This window comes from Branchiostoma lanceolatum, chromosome 9, assembly GCF_035083965.1.
Source record: "Branchiostoma lanceolatum isolate klBraLanc5 chromosome 9, klBraLanc5.hap2, whole genome shotgun sequence".
Lineage (NCBI taxonomy): Eukaryota > Metazoa > Chordata > Leptocardii > Amphioxiformes > Branchiostomatidae > Branchiostoma > Branchiostoma lanceolatum.
This window is the reverse complement of record NC_089730.1, coordinates 12,817,249-12,834,599: the sequence shown is the minus strand read 5'-3', so window position 1 is coordinate 12,834,599 and position 17,351 is coordinate 12,817,249. Positions and strand designations below refer to the sequence as shown.

Here is a 17,351-nt window from a genome sequence, read left to right as displayed (position 1 = left end):
CACGCAGCATTTAGACAAAAAAGTGTTCCTCACAAACCTTTGTCGTCTGCTTGACAACAGGATTCTGGTTAACAATATGGCGGCGGGAAAATACACGTGCCGTAGGTTGTAGCAACAGAGAGGAGTTTTGATGATTGATCACACTTAGAATCCAGTTGCAGGTTAGCAAAAGAGATTGTAATAAGTTGTCTTGGAAATAATTGTGTTGAGCAGGAAGCGGATGTGACATTTTTCTTATAAACCAGCCGACAACCATGTTGTTTAATTCTCCCACGAAGTCCTCAGACTGTTCCAATAAGGGACGGAGAGTTTTTGACCTCGTCGCCTTATAATCCATACTTATCGAAGCTTTTCAGACAGTGTTCTGAATACGTAAGTCTGGCAGGTTTGCATTTCTAGCGGTATTACTTATGTTGCATCTAGCACATATCCCTAAATACCCCGTTTTCGAAAAATCCCGAATTTAAGTACCCCGCGAATTTAGGTTACCCAACGTTAAATACCCGAATTGAAGAAAATTCTGATCTTGTATCTAACACAACATGCCCCCCTCCCATGCAGAATTCTTTTGATAACATTTTCATGTCTTTACTTTTTACATACAATCTCTCAATGTGGTAGATGTATAAAGAAACTGATAAAAGACATTGAAAAAAAGATAGTAGATAAAAGATATTGAACAGTCAATATACCGAAACACCTGGGCAGCCATCTCGACTCGTGACTGGAAGGTCTCGACATAAGCAAGTAAGCAAGCAATATACACATGTACCTCACATCTGCTTGGAGATGACTACATGTTCTCAAGCCTTATAGAGGTCTGTTTAGCTTATGTAGCTATCAGTGTCTGCTATGGGGTTATTATGTAAATGGATATACAGTAATATTACCCAGCAATTAACAACATTTTCCTATGTTTACTATGTTACCGTAGAAAAAGCTTTTGAATTACATATTCTTACATAATGTAATATGCATATAGATGTATGGCTTTGGCGGTTTTCCATCTTGTCTGGCAAGATTGTACAGAATGTAGAAGATTCTATATTTAGCACAGAATATCAGCTCCCATACCTTGGGAAACTTCTATTTAGTATTGAGGACAGCAAAATGTCAAGAACATCTAAAAATCAATTGAATGTTTAAGATTTATCTTTGCTGCAAGGACGTCAGCTGCATCTTTATGGTGCCCAAAATGTTCACCTTGAACCCCAGAAATTCTTAAAGTATCTTATCTTTGTTACACGCCGGTAGCTACGTGGCAGAGTACATTTCTAATGGGTTTGACGCCCTTGAACATTGGCTGTCGGTGTCTATCATCCGCAGCCATTCCCCTACCTGTGATCGCTATCATTTACAGTGTTTCACTAATGACTAGCCATGTGATGGAGGGTATTCTGCATGGCCAAATGTCTTCATTACTTCTGAGGGATACAAAGTGGTTGCTGGGTTAATGGCTGCCTTGCATCGGCATTTCATTGGTTACATGTCGGATATAATGGGCCCGAGTCAAATGGCGACAATTTCCTGAACAAAATGGGTGTCAATCCGATCAGGGTGACAAACCGGGGCCGGTCAAGTATTCGGGAGAACGCCGTGAATCACGGTAATGATGTTGTACATCCCACATTGCCGAAGGGCCACCTTCTGGGGACAGAACAGCTTCATGCCGCATAAACCTTTGTCTTAGAATTCAGAAATTAGCATCAGGTGCCGTGGTAAAACATTGCAGAGCCAGATATAAGAAGATTTTCCTTGGAAATGACAAAAATGATTGTGGGGAGTGAAAGGTGTTCCCTTTTCAGCAGTCCTACAATAGCATGTAACTTGACTTAGATTGGTCGTTTTTCCACCTGCTTTTATTACCCTTCTACAATGCTAGATTTGAAGACTCGTCTTTTCTCAAAGGGGGAACAAAGTGCAGTATATTAGATTGTCATACTTTCCACAGATTTCACCACCAGAAAATACTGTATATTCTGCACATGACATGGTTGCACAATCATGGCAAAATCAATGGGCTCCATTGCTATCTGGAGGAAATGGTTGCTTCACAATTGACATCTGACCCCAATTTGTAAGTAAAAAAACAGTTAATCCCTGACGCCATGTGTTAAAGACTGGTCCCCTCAAGCTTTTGCCAAATTGAAGTTTACATGGGAGTCTTGGAGAGGCAAAAGGTTTGTTTGTGAGTTCTGCAAATCTCCAAGCAGATCTACCTGGAAAAAGACAGTATCCAGAAGGCCAAAAAGTAACCAATTTGCTACAGGTAGATCTGCTTGGAGATTAAATTATTGCCACATTACAAGTCTGTACCCTACTGTTTCTGAACCTTTTACTATTAGGGAAATACTCAATTACCTTTGGGGGTCATGGTAACTATATATGTTTTAGGTCGTCGAAATCATAAAGGGGATGGGAAAACGGAATGTTTTACAAAAGGGCAATTAACCCAACCTAAGCATGCTTCTTCTCCACACAAGCAAAACCCTATAGCTAAGCAATAGCTTAGGGAATTAGTACTTTTAGATGGGCCCTTTTGTGAAAGAGTTAGTTGGGGGGGGGGCATTTAAACCGAGTAATCAACTCCCAACAATTCATTATCTGGGACAATTCCAGTTTTGCCTGCAAAATGTTGCATTGGCTACCTTTCAACCAATTATAGCAAACTACAACTGGAGATTCTGATTGTTACTAGGTATGCAAATCTGCCATAAACTAAGGCCGAAAGTAACATGTGCCACAAATATAGGTAGTCAGTTCAGCTAAGATTTAGTAACATACTGGCACCCAGAAATTGGCAACTAATCTGCAACATAGCAGGAATTTCAGAGATAAAAACGTATTTTACATGCAGATCAAGGTCAAATGCCAGCCAGACACACATCAGTGTGCCCTTGACAGGGCCCATTTGGTAATGACAGGTGACCTTTAAGAAACAATTGAGATTATGTGTCTTATTTCTTTCCTAGCTTCAAGAATGGGTTAAAAGGCATTGATGATGTGCTACATATATCCCATCATGGAGCAATGTAAGAACCAGATGTGAAGAAAACATTCTTAGGTTTGTGGTTACTTGAAAGAGCTGCGGGTCAACTGGTCATGCATTACTGCTACTCCCCTCTCCTGGGCAATAAAGGCTTGTTATGCAATAGGTTTTACATGCCCGTAGGCTTGCAGCTAACATGTTTTGAAGCTCCTTACTAGGAACAAGTCTCCAGTCCCTAATCTGAGAGGTATGAGGAAAATTCCCCTCCATGCAATACAGGTATTGACACATTACAAGGATACTGTGTTGTTTCTCAAAATAAACTAAAACACAACCAGAAAGTGAAGAAAACTGTGGGCACATTAGTAATATAGTATGCAGGTTAAACTGCCATCATAAGTTAGTGTTTATCTTATCTATTCAGTGTTTTGGTATAAAACCTAGTTCTACCAGATCTTTCTTTAGTCACTGACGAAAGATAGCGGATGCTGTCTGAAACGTCTGGCTGTTTCAAAATTTTATCCAGTTGGTTGAGTAACTATTTTTGGCGTATCTTATTACCTGGATGTCTAACCTTCATCAACATGCCATCATAAGTGTTCGGGGTGACATATAGCGCCATCTTGCTGTTGCTTTTCCTTTTCTGAGACACAAGTGATGTTGTCAAGTGGCCTGTGCATCTCATACATTAGAATGAGATGACTCACAAAGTTCTCAGTTGCACTTCCTGTGAGTATTGATAACAAAATACCATTTCAAAACCAGCTTAGGATTAGTCCATGTAAGTATATTTTAATTGATGGACAGATACATACAGCTTGTGCTCTGAAGTATTCAAGCAGATGCGAACAGCCAGTCTTGTCTACCAGTGTACAAAATGTGGTAAAGCAGTACCCATGCTAAGAGTTACACATGTACAAAAGCCTGACAGACACATTATCTTACCCTGTACAGACAAACTTTCATGAGAAAGTATTATACTAGCAACAGTATTGTACATATACATTTTAGAAAAGTTGGCATTCTATTGGCGCATATAAGAGCTTGTATTTACAGGAGTAATAGTGTTTGATGAATGCAATAAAAAAATGATTTTGCGACACGTTGTGGTCCTATTCTTGCATATCAATCACTTGCTAGTGTCATACTGCTGCCAAAAAGGTGGTTATAAAATATAACATGGCATGTGTTTGTGTGTGATAGACCAAACTCACCACAACAGATAGGCTATTAAACTGCCATGCAGGTGTAAATACTGTTGCAATGACCCTATCACTTGCACATGTGTATCATCAAATATGCAGCAGGGAAGATGCCTGGATCTGTAACTTCCTTTCTATCAGGTACATGTACCTTGCTTGTGTATCATGCAAATCACCAAAGTTGGTTACTGTGGTATGGTCCGCCAATATGCAAATTTATGCAAAAATCGAATTGATTGGATGTTTCTTCTTGCCCAATACTGTAAATTCATTTACTGTTGAAGTGATGTCACATTAGAAGGGGAAAGGAAGTTTTCAATTTTTAAAAAAATTTGCATTTGAAAGAACTTTGTAGTAGAGAAACATTATTATATTCACGGAGTCATGAATTTGCGGTGGACAGGTCACCACGAAAACCATGGGAATAAAACCACAGCAAAGATTCCAAGATTTACAGTAACTGATTTGAGCTATCCTTTGTTTCATTTCAAGGCATCCTCATTAAAAATTAGTAAAACAAGTTTGCATTTTACTGCAGCACACTAGAGATCACATCTGATTATTAAAGATATGAAAATATTCAAATCTTACAGCATACATTGTCCCACTGCCAAAGCCATTCACCCAGTAAGTTGGAAACTTCCTTTGTTTGCCCTTAGGTAGGCCTGGCACAGAGCAGGCTGTATTTCATGTCTATTCCATAGAAAATCAATTGTCGTTGTCAACTTGATTGTGCTGTACAAAATGGCTTATTGGATTTCCAGATTCCCTTCCAAACAAGGCAATTGGTTTAGTGTCTTTTCCAATACAATAAAATTTAGACTTAGACTTAGTGAAAAATAAGTAATAAGAACAACGGAAAAATAGTATTGTATTCTGTCAAACAGCATACTTATATTATTATTGCCATACATCCAACTTCCTTCAACTCTGGAAAAAATACTTGCAAAATTTAAAAAAATGAAATTGAATAAAATAAAATAAAACAAAAATTCCTGTCCTATGCAGTGCAGCAATTTTTAGCAGGGGCTGTACACTTTTTCACAAAAGGTGTATAGTTCATACTACCACTTACAACATACTTCACATGAATTCCTCGGTTCAACAGCATGGCTATGCCAGGCTATTCACATTATACTGTACAAAATCTTTACACAAATAATACAGGTTTATCCAAGTTGGACCAGTGAAATTCCCCTCAAACTCTAGCCTGTCATCCCTATCCTTACCACTTTACAGAGGCTTTAGAAAAGCTACATTCCGTAACCACCTAACTACCTACAGTAGGTTAGTAGACTGAATACAATTTTGGTGCATGAACTAACCTACAACTTGGTAGTCTTTTAGCACCAAACTTGCACAAGTTACAGGGTTCGGCACCAGGAGGGTTAAGAAGCCTTGCTTCAACACGACCAGTGCTTCATTTGGACCACTAGATTCTGTTTGCAGGGGTGTTCAGGCTTGTTGGGTTTGGAGGGAACACTGGTCTCTGTGGGTCACCAGAGGTGGGACTCGCACTGTGGCATCTTCACGACCCCAACTCCCCCTCCCAGTCTGCGATAGTTCATCCCGCCGTACATTCGCCACGTGTTTGCGTCTGGGTCGTAGATTTCTATCGTTTTTAGGTAGGTGGTTCCGTCAAAGCCTCCCACTGCAAGCAGTTGACCATTCACTACCGCTAGTCCCACCTAGAATGAAAGTGTGAAAAATTATGGACACTGAAGAGGCATTCACAGTATGTTGCACACATGTTTTAACCTATTGTGAGGCCATAATATATCAATTTGTATACCTTCATGCCCTCAGTTTATGAGGCAAACCTTGATATACAAATAAAGGCAAGTACATGTACTATTTCATCTTGGTCAGCTATTCAGAGCTTTATCACTTGATCACAACTAACGGTATTCTGTGCTACCCTTAGCAATTTTTCAAAACCCACTTCTATCCAAAGCCCGAGGCCCCATTACAATACAGTGAAGCTTTATACAGAAGGCTCAAAATCATCACATTTAAAATACAATACAATACACTAGATTTGGTAAAGTCCCATTTACTTACCCCGCTTCTCCGTGAGCTCATAGCCACGACAGGACTCCACGCGTTCATCCTAGGATCGTAGCACTCTGCGCTGCTCAACTCTGTTGCGTCGTCTCGTCCACCGACAGCATACAGCTTATCGTTGTAGACAGAACAGCCCAGATGTTTCCGTCTCGTGCCCATGGGCGCTATAGGGTACCACCTGTTGGTTCTGGGGTCATATCTTTCAACTGAGGGAAGGACAGAGAGGGAAGTTATCAGAGATGTCTGGTAGTTCCTAAGGAATCGAAAAGTCCTGTTTAACTATAAAACACTGATGTCACATCTGATGACTGTAGGCTTTGGTCAATGGTAACATACTATTACTAGTACAGTCCTACTGCCCAAGAAGACCAATTTGGTCTATGTGGACAGGTAGTCACTATTTTCTAATGCTTGTGTCAATGGGAAAAATGACCTAAAAGACCACCAAAAAGTGATCACACTAGTCAGGTGGTCCTTATATAGAGGTGGTCATTTGTACAGGTTTCCCTGTGCATGTATATAGTTTCTGGTAAAAAAAGACAATTACAAACCTAAAGCAGTACTATGTAGTATCTAAGAAAAGGCTAAATCCTCTTCTCTGGTTTAAGTTTAAGCCTATGACTGTTGGCTAAGCTGTTACACATTAAGGTTTCGAACTTCTAAATCTCCAAAACCTGACACAACTGTTGTGGTGTACAATACAACTTTTATCATAGCACTTCCTATGATGTCTGGCCTCCTGGTCTCTTACTGTAAAACTCCTGATACTGATAATGGCCAGTTGCTCTGGCATTGTCCCAACATCATGATTAAAGTGAAACTGGTTATTTTCCAACTTCCTTCACCTGTGTGTAGATATACCTTACAATTTAGATAACCTAAACTCTCAGACGAGAACAGGATGGGATGAACCATTGTTACCTGAGTTGAGGGGTGATGTTCCATCAGACCCTCCCACAGCATACAGGTACCCTCCCAACACCGCCACTGCCACGCCCAGTCTCCGTGTACTCATAGATGCCACCTTGGTCCACCGGTTGGACTGTGGTTCATACCTATCAACAAAACCATGGAGAAACATTTTAGTGCTGGGCAAAAAAAACGGTCCACTGCACTTGTATCACAGTAATGAACTCTACTTTGTCATTTCTACCAGCACAACATACAAAACTTGCAATTCGAGATCACCACAAAACATGTCTTTTGAATGTACCTATACACACAGCCAAAGATTGAAGGGCCGAATTGACAGTTCTAACTTAAGTTTTTCATTTCTTTGTAGTCTCATCCCTTTCCTATTTGTCTACTATAATGTTGTTTGCATATTGCTATGGCTAATGCTCACCTTTCTACAATGTTGAGACAGCTGACACCATCCTGTCCTCCCACAGCGTACAGATACCCGTCCAACACGGCCACACCCACACTTGTGCGACACGTGCTTGTCGGCGCCACGTCACTCGACCACTGGTTTGTCTGAGGGTCATACCTGAAGCACAACCAGGCATCATGTATATGGGTTCATGAAATACATGTGTAGGCTGGTAGATGTGAAATAATTTCAAACATATTGATGGACACATCTTTGCAAGAATAGAATAGCTTCATTGTTATAAACCTGTGCTGCACAAATCCTTTCAGTATCATTTCTACAGCCATTGTCATGATACAACTGATTAATATGCAGCTGACACATATTAACTGCAACCTTTATGTGTTAGCTGAAGTGCACTGTGATCTTTGAGGTTTACTGGCCTTTGGATATGTTACAACTTAGTAATCTAAAACTCTAAGTTTGGTTCTGATGTCTTCTTCACTGAGTACAAGCTGTGCATCCTACTACAAGAAAGTTTGAGAAAGAACTGCAATCTGAGTTCAAGCTGACTATAAATTCACCAGAGCCAGCAGACTGGCCATCCTTATCTCTGACAGCCTGAGGTGGACAAGACAAGTAAATTGCCTCCTAACAAGGCCTGATTTATCTGCACATTTACTGTGGCTATTCTTCTCCTCCAGAACCTGTCTGCGCCACCCCATCTCACCTCCTCTGATTGGAGACAATTAGGCAAATGGGGAACACAACTTTTTTTTATGGATGTCTTCCTCCGGACCGGTGCGACTGGACATCATGTTAAGTGCTCACTTTCTGTTATCAGCCACCTTACGTTCGACACGGTCATTCTTTGTGATTGGGAGGATGCCTATGTCTGGGGAATCAGCAGTAAATGGTTCCACGAAGCTTGGAAGTGCGCAAGTTTAGAAGATGCAAAATTTGGACATTGATGATTTGATGAGCGAGTGGGAAAGGCAATTTGTTATGTCCAGACATCTAGAGTGGCATATCACTGCCAGTGTCCAGAACTCGGCATAAAGAAAACTTAGGAAACAAGGTTCGGAGATAGGAAAACTTCATGGATGGTTGTTTTCTATAGTTCGCTGCAACTGTGACATTTCCATTCTATGAGAACGTTTCTAAAAAGCCTTACCTTTGAAATAAATCTAAGCAATTATATCAAAGACATTTTACATCTTCAATTGGCTAATGTGGAATAGTGGTATATTCTACAATTTGTCTCTTAAAGGAAGAATATATCAATTATTCATCTATTGACATGCAGCCAAGGTTGCCCAACTAGCCATTGGCTAGACTTTAGGGCTAGACTTTAGCCAGAACAGATAGGTCCTTGGCCAGCATTCCCCATGTCTTTTTGATGAATGTTATTGCCAAGAGAATGATGTTCCCTTCTCCCACCTCTCAATACTGTTCAGGTAGGATGATCCATCATGGCCGCCCACAGCGTACAGCAGATCATCCAGGACTGCCACGCCGACGCCACATCTCCGCTTGCTCATGGAGGCCACCATGCGCCACTCGTGGGTCTGGGGGTCGTACCGCTCCACGCTGGAGATGGCATCCCCACTGCACCAGCCGCCCACTGCAAGGACAGTTTCTAACGTTTATCGTTAGGTCCAGACCAGACAGACTCGCAGACTCTGTCACGTTGGCAAACAGTTGCCAGTACTGTACCAACACGAGCTCAATGATTAACAACCAGGTGGGCTCCATGGCTCTACATACTAAGAAGATCACATTCGTTTTTCTTTTCGTACCTTGATATAGAGAGTGCAACGTAAGGTCACCTGTTCATTACCATATGATAAGACACATACATCAGCAAGTAAAAGCCTACTTTTCATGGGTCCCAGAGGAATTCTAAAACAAGAAGAAAAGAACATATACTTACATAAAGGTCAACTATGTCTGGCATAATTGTAACCTTAATGTTGCTCCAACAAAATAACAAATATACAAACCTAGGATGAATTGTACTGGTGTGCTCCTTTGCCTAAAATGGCTGACACAGCAGAAATAGCTGCATCTGTGTTACTTTGACTTCAACTTCAGTGGTAAATGTTGTTGTCGTACTACAAACAAAAGACTTTTTGCTCTTCTGAGGTTGGACTCAGTCCTTTGGAGATCAAGTTTTTCAAAGATAGTGTAAAATTCTAACATTCCCTGAAGATGGCAGCTAACTTGTACATTCTCAGCCTACAAGTTCTAGTCTCTAGCTTCCAGGAACCTCGCAGCAGCAGACTGTTACTATTCTACAGAAAATTCTGGCTAATGTTTAAAACTACTACGTCATTGAGCTGACTGGACAACACTGGACAAACTCTGACCAACATGACAGATGTCTACCACAACAACAATGGTGACAAATGCACAACAGCAAAGACAAACAAAATGACAACGAAACTCAAGTAAAGACCACACAAAACTCCAAGGATTACAGAAAAAGTACAAAGGGATTGACAAGACTTGGTTTCCACTACATTCCTTTTTACAGTGTTTCCTTAGAGAAAATGACTCATAGGTGACTTCAAAATTCCCCAAATTCCAAACTGTTCCTTGTTGGTACCTTATTGGTACAAAATTTCTGTCATATGATACATGGAACTCCTTGGTGAGTATGAGTACATAAGAATGACACACAGACAGACAGGGTATCTAAATATTAATGGTATGTACCTGCAAAGAGCACCTCCCCACAGCGGATAGGTTTGCGTGGTCGTGTCCTCGGTCCTTGCATCAATGGTCTCTCTTGGGGCAACAACAGGTAGTTCTTGGCTTCGTCTACGAGGTCTCGGCAAGTTTCATCGCTTTTTACAAGAAGGTCTGCACCGACAGTTCCTACTAAAAACTTGGGGCTAAGGAGGGGCAGTCTCACATGTTGTAACACCTATGGAGAACAGCACACAAAAGCCAGTGTCAATGTTGAACAAAACATACAAAACAATAATTGATGAATTTGGGCATGATATACTAGAAAAATACTCCCTCTCTGCTAAGCTAAGTAACACATAAGGCAGCAAGTTTCCTTGCTGTTTCTGTAAAAAAAGTATGGAAACTGCTGTTTGATACAGTTCTGATAGGAGGCACTGATTCACACACAACAATAAAGTGAGTGTCAGCCAGTCTTCTTGCATGAACACACTGCGATTATAGAAAGCATCAAATTATGTTATTCTATAAAGTATCAACGGCCACAAAACTGTGATGCAACTAAGTCAAACTAGAACTTCATAATATCTATATGAACGGCTAGCGATACCCACCATAGGTAACTGATTTCTTCTCTCTGGCAGGTTGTATCTGACCCATGACATGACAGCGTTATAGACCTGCTCCTCACTACGGACATTCAGCTCATCACTGGAGATGATATCTATCAACTGATTGGCTGGCAGCAGCATGAACTCTTCACTTTCCATTACCTAGACCAATGAAAAAGAACATCTTAAATCCTGTTGGTAAACTAAAACATAACATTTGTACAGCTATTTTGTTTATTCATAAGTAAAGTAAAAGTAAGTCACTAGTCAGTTTCATACTAAAATGCAATTTGTTATGCATTCAATGAATAATAGCGTAATCTTTACTTCTGTGTACTTCTACTGGATCAGACAGTGCATTTTCTATGTTAATAATAATTGTTATGGTTCATATCTGCACCTGTGAATGCGCCCTTGTGGGAAATGTTTGGACCCAAAGTCTGCTTGCAGCACTATTTGTGAAAACTGCCCTGCCATTTCTGTGAAACCCCATCAGTGGTTCCAGAAACAACAAACCAGCTGTGGAGAAATGTGCTGAAGTGTCGGCATGTGCGGTATTCAGGTCAGGCCTTCCGTAGAAAAGGTAGGTTTACAGGACATATCAGCAATGTTGTTTATAAACAGGTACCACCGCACACCTGCACTTTAATTGTGTTACCATTTCAGAAGCATTGGCGGAAACAATGTCAGGAATTTCAGAGCAAAGTAACGATCCACTTACAACCATTCTGCATGTATCCTGTACTGTTGTAGTGTTAATAACATGTCCTGTACATAAGGTAAACATCATATTCATAAGTTACATAACAAAACTCTTTTGCAAGTATGGTGCAACCACATTTGTTAAGTGAATCCTTCTCTTTTTCTTACCTCTTGGAAATTGTGTTGTGTAAACTTATCCGCCACTCTTAACAGTTCTCTACATGCATGAGTGTCTGCGAAGGCTCTGATGCCCAGACAGTTTGACGGGTCCAATTGTCTTTTCAGAAACTCGCAGCAGACCTCCTGGATTTCTTGCAGCTGTAGCAGGCATGCTGCGGGCAGGAGCGTCTGGACGTTGCTCTCCTCTACTGTGATCTGCGACGTGTACGCAAAGTCTATCAGGAGCTCCATGGCCCGCTCATCAATGTCCCGAATTATAACTTCCGTTTGTCGGCTTTCTGCCAACTCTCCCGTGAACATGGCGTGGAAGTAGGGGCTACAGGCGGCAAGGATGACGCGGTGGGCGTAGATCCTGCGGTCGCCAACGATCAACACCACGTCGCAGAGCTCCCGTCGCTTGCGCAGCGAGTTGATGGCTTCCAACGTTTGCCGGGGGTGCTTGTCGGAGGAATATGCCATCCTGGCGCGTGGCACTTCCTCCTCCTGGGGAGTGACAGGGTGCATGTGGGCCGCCATCGCCTGACAGTGGGCTGTTGTCACTGGGCTGGAAAGAACAAACACAGATGTTAAAGCTGCGAAGCATGTCTGCAGTATACCAAGCACCACACGACTCATTCTCTATGATAGAAACTTTGTTAAAAAATGGTGCATGTTTAATGACTATGGGTGACTGCTAAAACTGTTAGAACACAGAAGAACTCTCTTATTTTTCCTCAAGCCTAATACTTAAAACTATATCATTGTAAAATAATATGACTCTGATATAGCGATATAGACCAACTCTAACTCTACCGTTGTAAGGAGAATGAGTAGCGAACCAGTTGGCAGCTTTGTTGGGTATCTAGATGGGTAACACTGTATCGCATGCTGATGCCAAGAAAAAGTATGATTTCAATCTTCAATAATCATATTATAGTTCTTGGCTTATTGGATCATGGCTGCGAATGGTCGACTATATTCAGGATACCACCCACACCATCATCAATATAAGATGAAAATGTGCTTAAACGCATGCATAGCTTTCAAAAGATAACCTGAAAAATATCAATATAATTTGCGTGTGATCTTTGGGGTGGGGTAACCTAACATTATATTCCAACAGGTCAAAACTATTATATTTACCATTCCAGACCTTCTTCTATGGCATTTGTAGCAAATCACCAAATGAAGAATTTTGTTCAAAATCTACCTTACAGCAATATTAGGGTTATCAGATTTCTAAAAGTCCGTTTTTACGCAGAGGAGATTGACTTTCGTAGATATTCCACTTGTGACAGTTTAGCAGACACAAACAAACATGGCGTTCGACCTGACGTCATTTTGCCCAGCACACGTCCTTGAAAAACCCTTATAATTTTACTGTCGATTGATAAACCACTCTAAAACTGTGCACAGATCTTCATTATGTTCTTGTACACCTACAAAGCTATCAGTCTTACCTGTAAAACGTGAATTTTAGGAGAAATTCGCCTCCGAAATCCGTACTCTGTTCAAAGCGTACCTTTCCGGAAACAGCAATGCTTTGTGGGATACTCATCCGGGGACTTTCGCATTTCCCCACCTGCCGCCCCTGTTTGTACCAGTGGAATCGTCCGCCGTGACGTCACGCCGTTGCTACAACTAAAAAGTTGGAGACTTGTCTAGAGCATTTCGGAAAAGTTGCAGGACTTTTCTCCTGTTTTGCAATAATTTTTTCGAAATAATCACGCCTGTATACGTCAGCACCTTCATTTATTAGCTCATAAATGTTGGTCTGAGCCATGACGGCGGCCCAAGAAGCGGAAAACCAGGAATCGGAGGAGCCCGCCCCCCCTCCTCCGGACCTGAGCATCAACCTGGCCATGGCTGCTGCCCTGAGCGGGGAAGTGTCGCGGCTGTGCCGGGCGCTGGACGACGAAGAGGACCCGTACCACCCTCAGATCCAGGTACGAGACTCAGGAGGCAGCGATCTGACGCGCGCGTTAGCAGATCCTGTCAGTTGTTTTGACTGATCTGACCGTAGAGACAGAGAACAAGGAGGTGTAACGTTAGGTCCTGTATGACTAATATGGTCCCCTAGGATTCCATCATTAAATGTTACCGTTTGCGTTCATATACATGTATGATAAAGGACGAAGAGTTCTTCCTCTTTCCACCAAGTCTTTGTGTATTTGTAACCAAGGATCATTGAGATTGGGTAAGAATTGATACCGAAAAAAAAGTCAATGTAACGTTACAGGGAGGTTGGAAAAACAATTGCACGATCACAAGAAAGTTCTTTGAAAAAAATCAAAATACTAGTAACAGGAATAACTTCTCGATATGATACTGCAGTTTCCACCCTTAACTTTATTAATTTCACTTAAATGAAATTCATTACATAACCTTATAACATGTGATTTTTCCATTTGTCAGGAGCGAATGAATGAGAGAGACCCAGAAGGGAAGTCTCCGCTGGACACGGCCTCCATGCTGGGGAGAGACAACGTGGTGAAAGAGCTGCTGGTTCGAGGGGCGGATCCCAACATCTCAACACCCAGGGGTGAGACTGCCGAACTCAATATTCCCTTTTAAATTATCTACATAGGGGAAAGCTTGGTTACTTCTGTCACATTCTAGTATGAGTTTGGCAACATGTAACGTTATTGACATTGAGGGGTAACTATCAAAGGAATGTCAGATGCTCTTTAACGTTAGACCTATTTTGGGGAGGAGTAGCAGGAAAAACAAACAAAAGAGTAGACAGGTATCATACGAAGTATTGGAGACATTTGATTATGTTGAATCAATTCAAGCCATTATTTTGTCATTTGTTATTTCTGGAGCAGCCCCTTGAGAGTTCCAAATTACAATGGACTTTGTTTTCCCCTCCCAGGTTACACTGCGCTGCACAGGGCGGCGTCCTGGGGGAAGTTGGCGTGTCTGAAGATCCTGGTACAGTTCCAGGCCGACCTGCAGAAGAGATCGCACCACGGTGAGCGGGCGCGGGAGATTGCGGTCAGATACGGGATGGACGACTGCGCACAGTATCTAGATAGGCAAGGTAAGGGAAGTGTGTTATATGTCTGATATGCAGTCAATCTGCTGAAATATCTTTGTAATCAAAACCTTTCCTGTCAAACTTTTATATCATCCCATTATTCACATATAGCCCAATAACCAGTGGTGAATCTGAAGCCTGGAAATCAAACATGTTCCTTCTGCCTCCACAGAAGCAAGACAAACATTGAAATCTTACGTTGCATCAATGAGGGAAACCCTCGCGGACCCTGAGAAGATGGGAGCAGCAAAACTCACCAAGGAAGAAAAAGTAAGCTTTATAAGATAAAATGACATTAATACTGAAGGTCACTAATGTTTGATTTATTGTTATTACATCAGCTGCAACAAATGGTCTTTGTTTTGTACTGCTGTATTTCAACTTCTTTTGTGACCAATGCAAAAAAGCTTACGATAGCTATGAATTGCTTGGGAGTTTCCTGAAGACAGTGTTTTTATGATGTTCCTTTCCTGCAGACATCCACTAATGCAGCTCTGACAGAGAAGGAACAGTGGTTAGAAAACACCACAGATGCTTCAGTTCAGGACTATCTGGACAAGAAGAGTGAACTAGAACAACAGATGGAGACCGTCATGCTGAAAATCTCAGGCCAGGGTGAGTAGGGCACTGTGGTGTCTACCTTTAAAAGGACGAAACTTACTCTGTGTAGTTTTAACATACAGGTAAATCTTTTGATTTGTCTTGTGAAATGCATTCTCAATTGCAATATCAATCCATCAAAGTGAATTCAGTCTCTTTTGCTATTACACTTTTAGATTGAACATTTGAGATTCTCTATCATCAAGTTGTCAGGATTTTGTTTATCACAGATATTATAAACTGATTATCTTCTTTTTCAGTGCCTGAAACACCAGCAAGCAAGAAGTGAAGGACTGGATGATGTTTGTGTGTGTTTTCTTTTATAGTAAAAACTTGTACAACTACAACCACATGACTTCAAGAGGACATGACTTATAACTCCTGACTGATGGATCAAATAAGAGATTTTAGGACTCAAAATCTACTTCCTACTCTTTTATCTGCTGCTGTGTAACAGACATATTTCGTACTGATATGCAGTTTACCAAAATGATTTGTACTACATGTAACAAACTGCAGTAAACAGTGCTTCATAATGAGTTTTGGATAAGAATAAGGTTTGTCCTAGTATGGCCTGCCATGAGCCATTGAGAGCAAAACACAACAATTGCTGTTGTCATTCTGCTTGTCATTGTGCCAGCAAATATTTGGTTTCTCTCTTCCAAACCCATTCAAAAGCAATACACGCACTGTGAAAGTAGTCATCTGCTGAGCATACTGTTTTAGAGATGTTGTATATACTTCCTATGTAATGATTTTATATAAATCCAGCCAGCGACTAGATTTGTAAAGAAGAAGCTGGAACTGTACAGCAAAGCACACATGAATGCTTTCAACCTGCAGTTTTTACATGTTTTTGTCTTTGGTCAATTTCACCAACTTTGCCAAAAGAATTTGACGCTCTTGCAGTGGTATGAATCAGAATATTTCAACACACATTGGGTGCACACTGGAGAAAATACCACTGTATATATTTACCATAGTTGACTTCCAATAAATGAAATACATTCAGTAATACAATATGAATACATGTACATGTTATTCATTTATAGCCTGGAGCCCAGCCTTCTTAGCTTTAGTCTGCTATCCAAGCTCCGCTCCGCTCCCCGCTCAGCTTGGGTAGTGGACTAAAGCTAAGAAGGCTGGACTCCAGGCTAATTTGTTTGGAGCTGCACAGAATTTAATTATATGTTGTGAATGGAAGGGTTTTGAAAGTTTGGTTATGTGTGTGATGATGATGTCCAACATTGTTCTCTTCTGCATTTGGACAGCAAAAAAACAGCCAATTTCTTCCAAAAAAGGTATTGATGTCATGATGATAGTTTCCTGTTTAATAACCAAGCATACTAGTATCATAAAATGATAAAATGCACCAATTCTGCGCAGATTAAAAGCGCCCCGCAGCGACTAAGAAATATTACTGCAGTAAAAATCAATAGGGGAGCTGCAAATATTTCAAGATCCGCCAGGTGTCCCCACTGCCACGCGACTACGGCAGCAATGACTGGTAATGAAAATAGGTATTAGTAACAGCTACATTGCTACTGTTGTGTACACGCTGTAACGCTAGTTTATCTAAATCCGATCCATTTTTTGGTAAGAGTTAATTGACACCAATCTACCAAAAGAATGAACCACCAAACGATTTACGCTAATTTCACTTTTTGGAACTAGCGCGTTAGCAAGTCACCGAGGGCTGGATCAAGTAGGTTATTGAGAGAGCTTTGTGGTGGCGGGCGTGGCGATGCTACTACACCTTGACAGAGTTTGTGAAAAGACTTGTGAAAATGATTTCCCCTCCCTTTAGATGTACCACTATACGTGGTCTTCATGCTTTTAATGTGGCACTATAGTTCAGTGTTGATGTTTTTGTTCCAGAATGGTGGCGAATGTGGGGGTTATCCGAGGTAACGCTAAACGCAGAGCGCCGCATAACAACCCCTCGTTCCAGAACATCATCCCCCTTCAATTCGAACCTGGC

At 41.2% G+C, this 17,351-nt stretch overlaps 2 protein-coding genes across 3 annotated transcripts; one reads left to right on the top strand and one right to left on the bottom strand.

Moving 5' to 3' along the window:
* Positions 1-3,755: 3,755 nt before the first annotated feature.
* On the bottom strand, positions 3,756-13,325 carry LOC136442540 (kelch-like protein 20). Of its 2 annotated transcripts, none has more exons than XM_066439455.1 (9): positions 13,191-13,325; positions 11,740-12,295; positions 10,873-11,031; positions 10,286-10,496; positions 9,008-9,206; positions 7,601-7,744; positions 7,177-7,310; positions 6,253-6,461; positions 3,756-5,879 (listed from the first exon to the last, which is right to left on the bottom strand). In XM_066439455.1, exons 1-9 carry the CDS (start codon positions 13,286-13,288, stop codon positions 5,688-5,690), a joined length of 1,902 nt encoding a protein of 633 aa, XP_066295552.1. In that variant the 5' UTR covers positions 13,289-13,325; the 3' UTR covers positions 3,756-5,687. The 2 variants fall into 2 exon arrangements, with proteins under 2 accessions (XP_066295552.1, XP_066295553.1); XM_066439456.1 differs by having other exon boundaries at positions 9,008-9,191.
* Positions 13,326-13,337: 12 nt separating this feature from the next.
* LOC136442541 (ankyrin repeat domain-containing protein 45-like) lies at positions 13,338-16,392 on the top strand. Its single transcript, XM_066439457.1, has 6 exons — positions 13,338-13,676; positions 14,146-14,272; positions 14,606-14,773; positions 14,943-15,040; positions 15,247-15,385; positions 15,631-16,392. The coding sequence occupies exons 1-6, from the start codon at positions 13,512-13,514 to the stop codon at positions 15,657-15,659; spliced, it is 726 nt and encodes a 241-aa protein (XP_066295554.1). The 5' UTR covers positions 13,338-13,511; the 3' UTR covers positions 15,660-16,392.
* The last annotated feature ends 959 nt before the right edge of the window (positions 16,393-17,351 follow it).

Excerpts from the sequence above, each read along its gene's own strand:
- LOC136442540 (XM_066439455.1), bottom strand. The coding sequence starts at position 13,288 with ATGAGTATCCCACAAAGCATTGCTGTTTCCGGAAAGGTACGCTTTGAA. Across the intron at positions 7,745-9,007 it reads TACCTGAACAGTATTGAGAG|GTATGACCCTCAGACAAACC; the intron begins GTGGGAGAAGGG and ends GTTGTGCTTCAG. Across the intron at positions 6,462-7,176 it reads AACATCACCCCTCAACTCAG|TTGAAAGATATGACCCCAGA; the intron begins GTAACAATGGTT and ends TCCTTCCCTCAG.
- LOC136442541 (XM_066439457.1), top strand. The coding sequence starts at position 13,512 with ATGACGGCGGCCCAAGAAGCGGAAAACCAGGAATCGGAGGAGCCCGCC. Across the intron at positions 14,774-14,942 it reads ACAGTATCTAGATAGGCAAG|AAGCAAGACAAACATTGAAA; the intron begins GTAAGGGAAGTG and ends CTGCCTCCACAG. Across the intron at positions 15,041-15,246 it reads AACTCACCAAGGAAGAAAAA|ACATCCACTAATGCAGCTCT; the intron begins GTAAGCTTTATA and ends CCTTTCCTGCAG.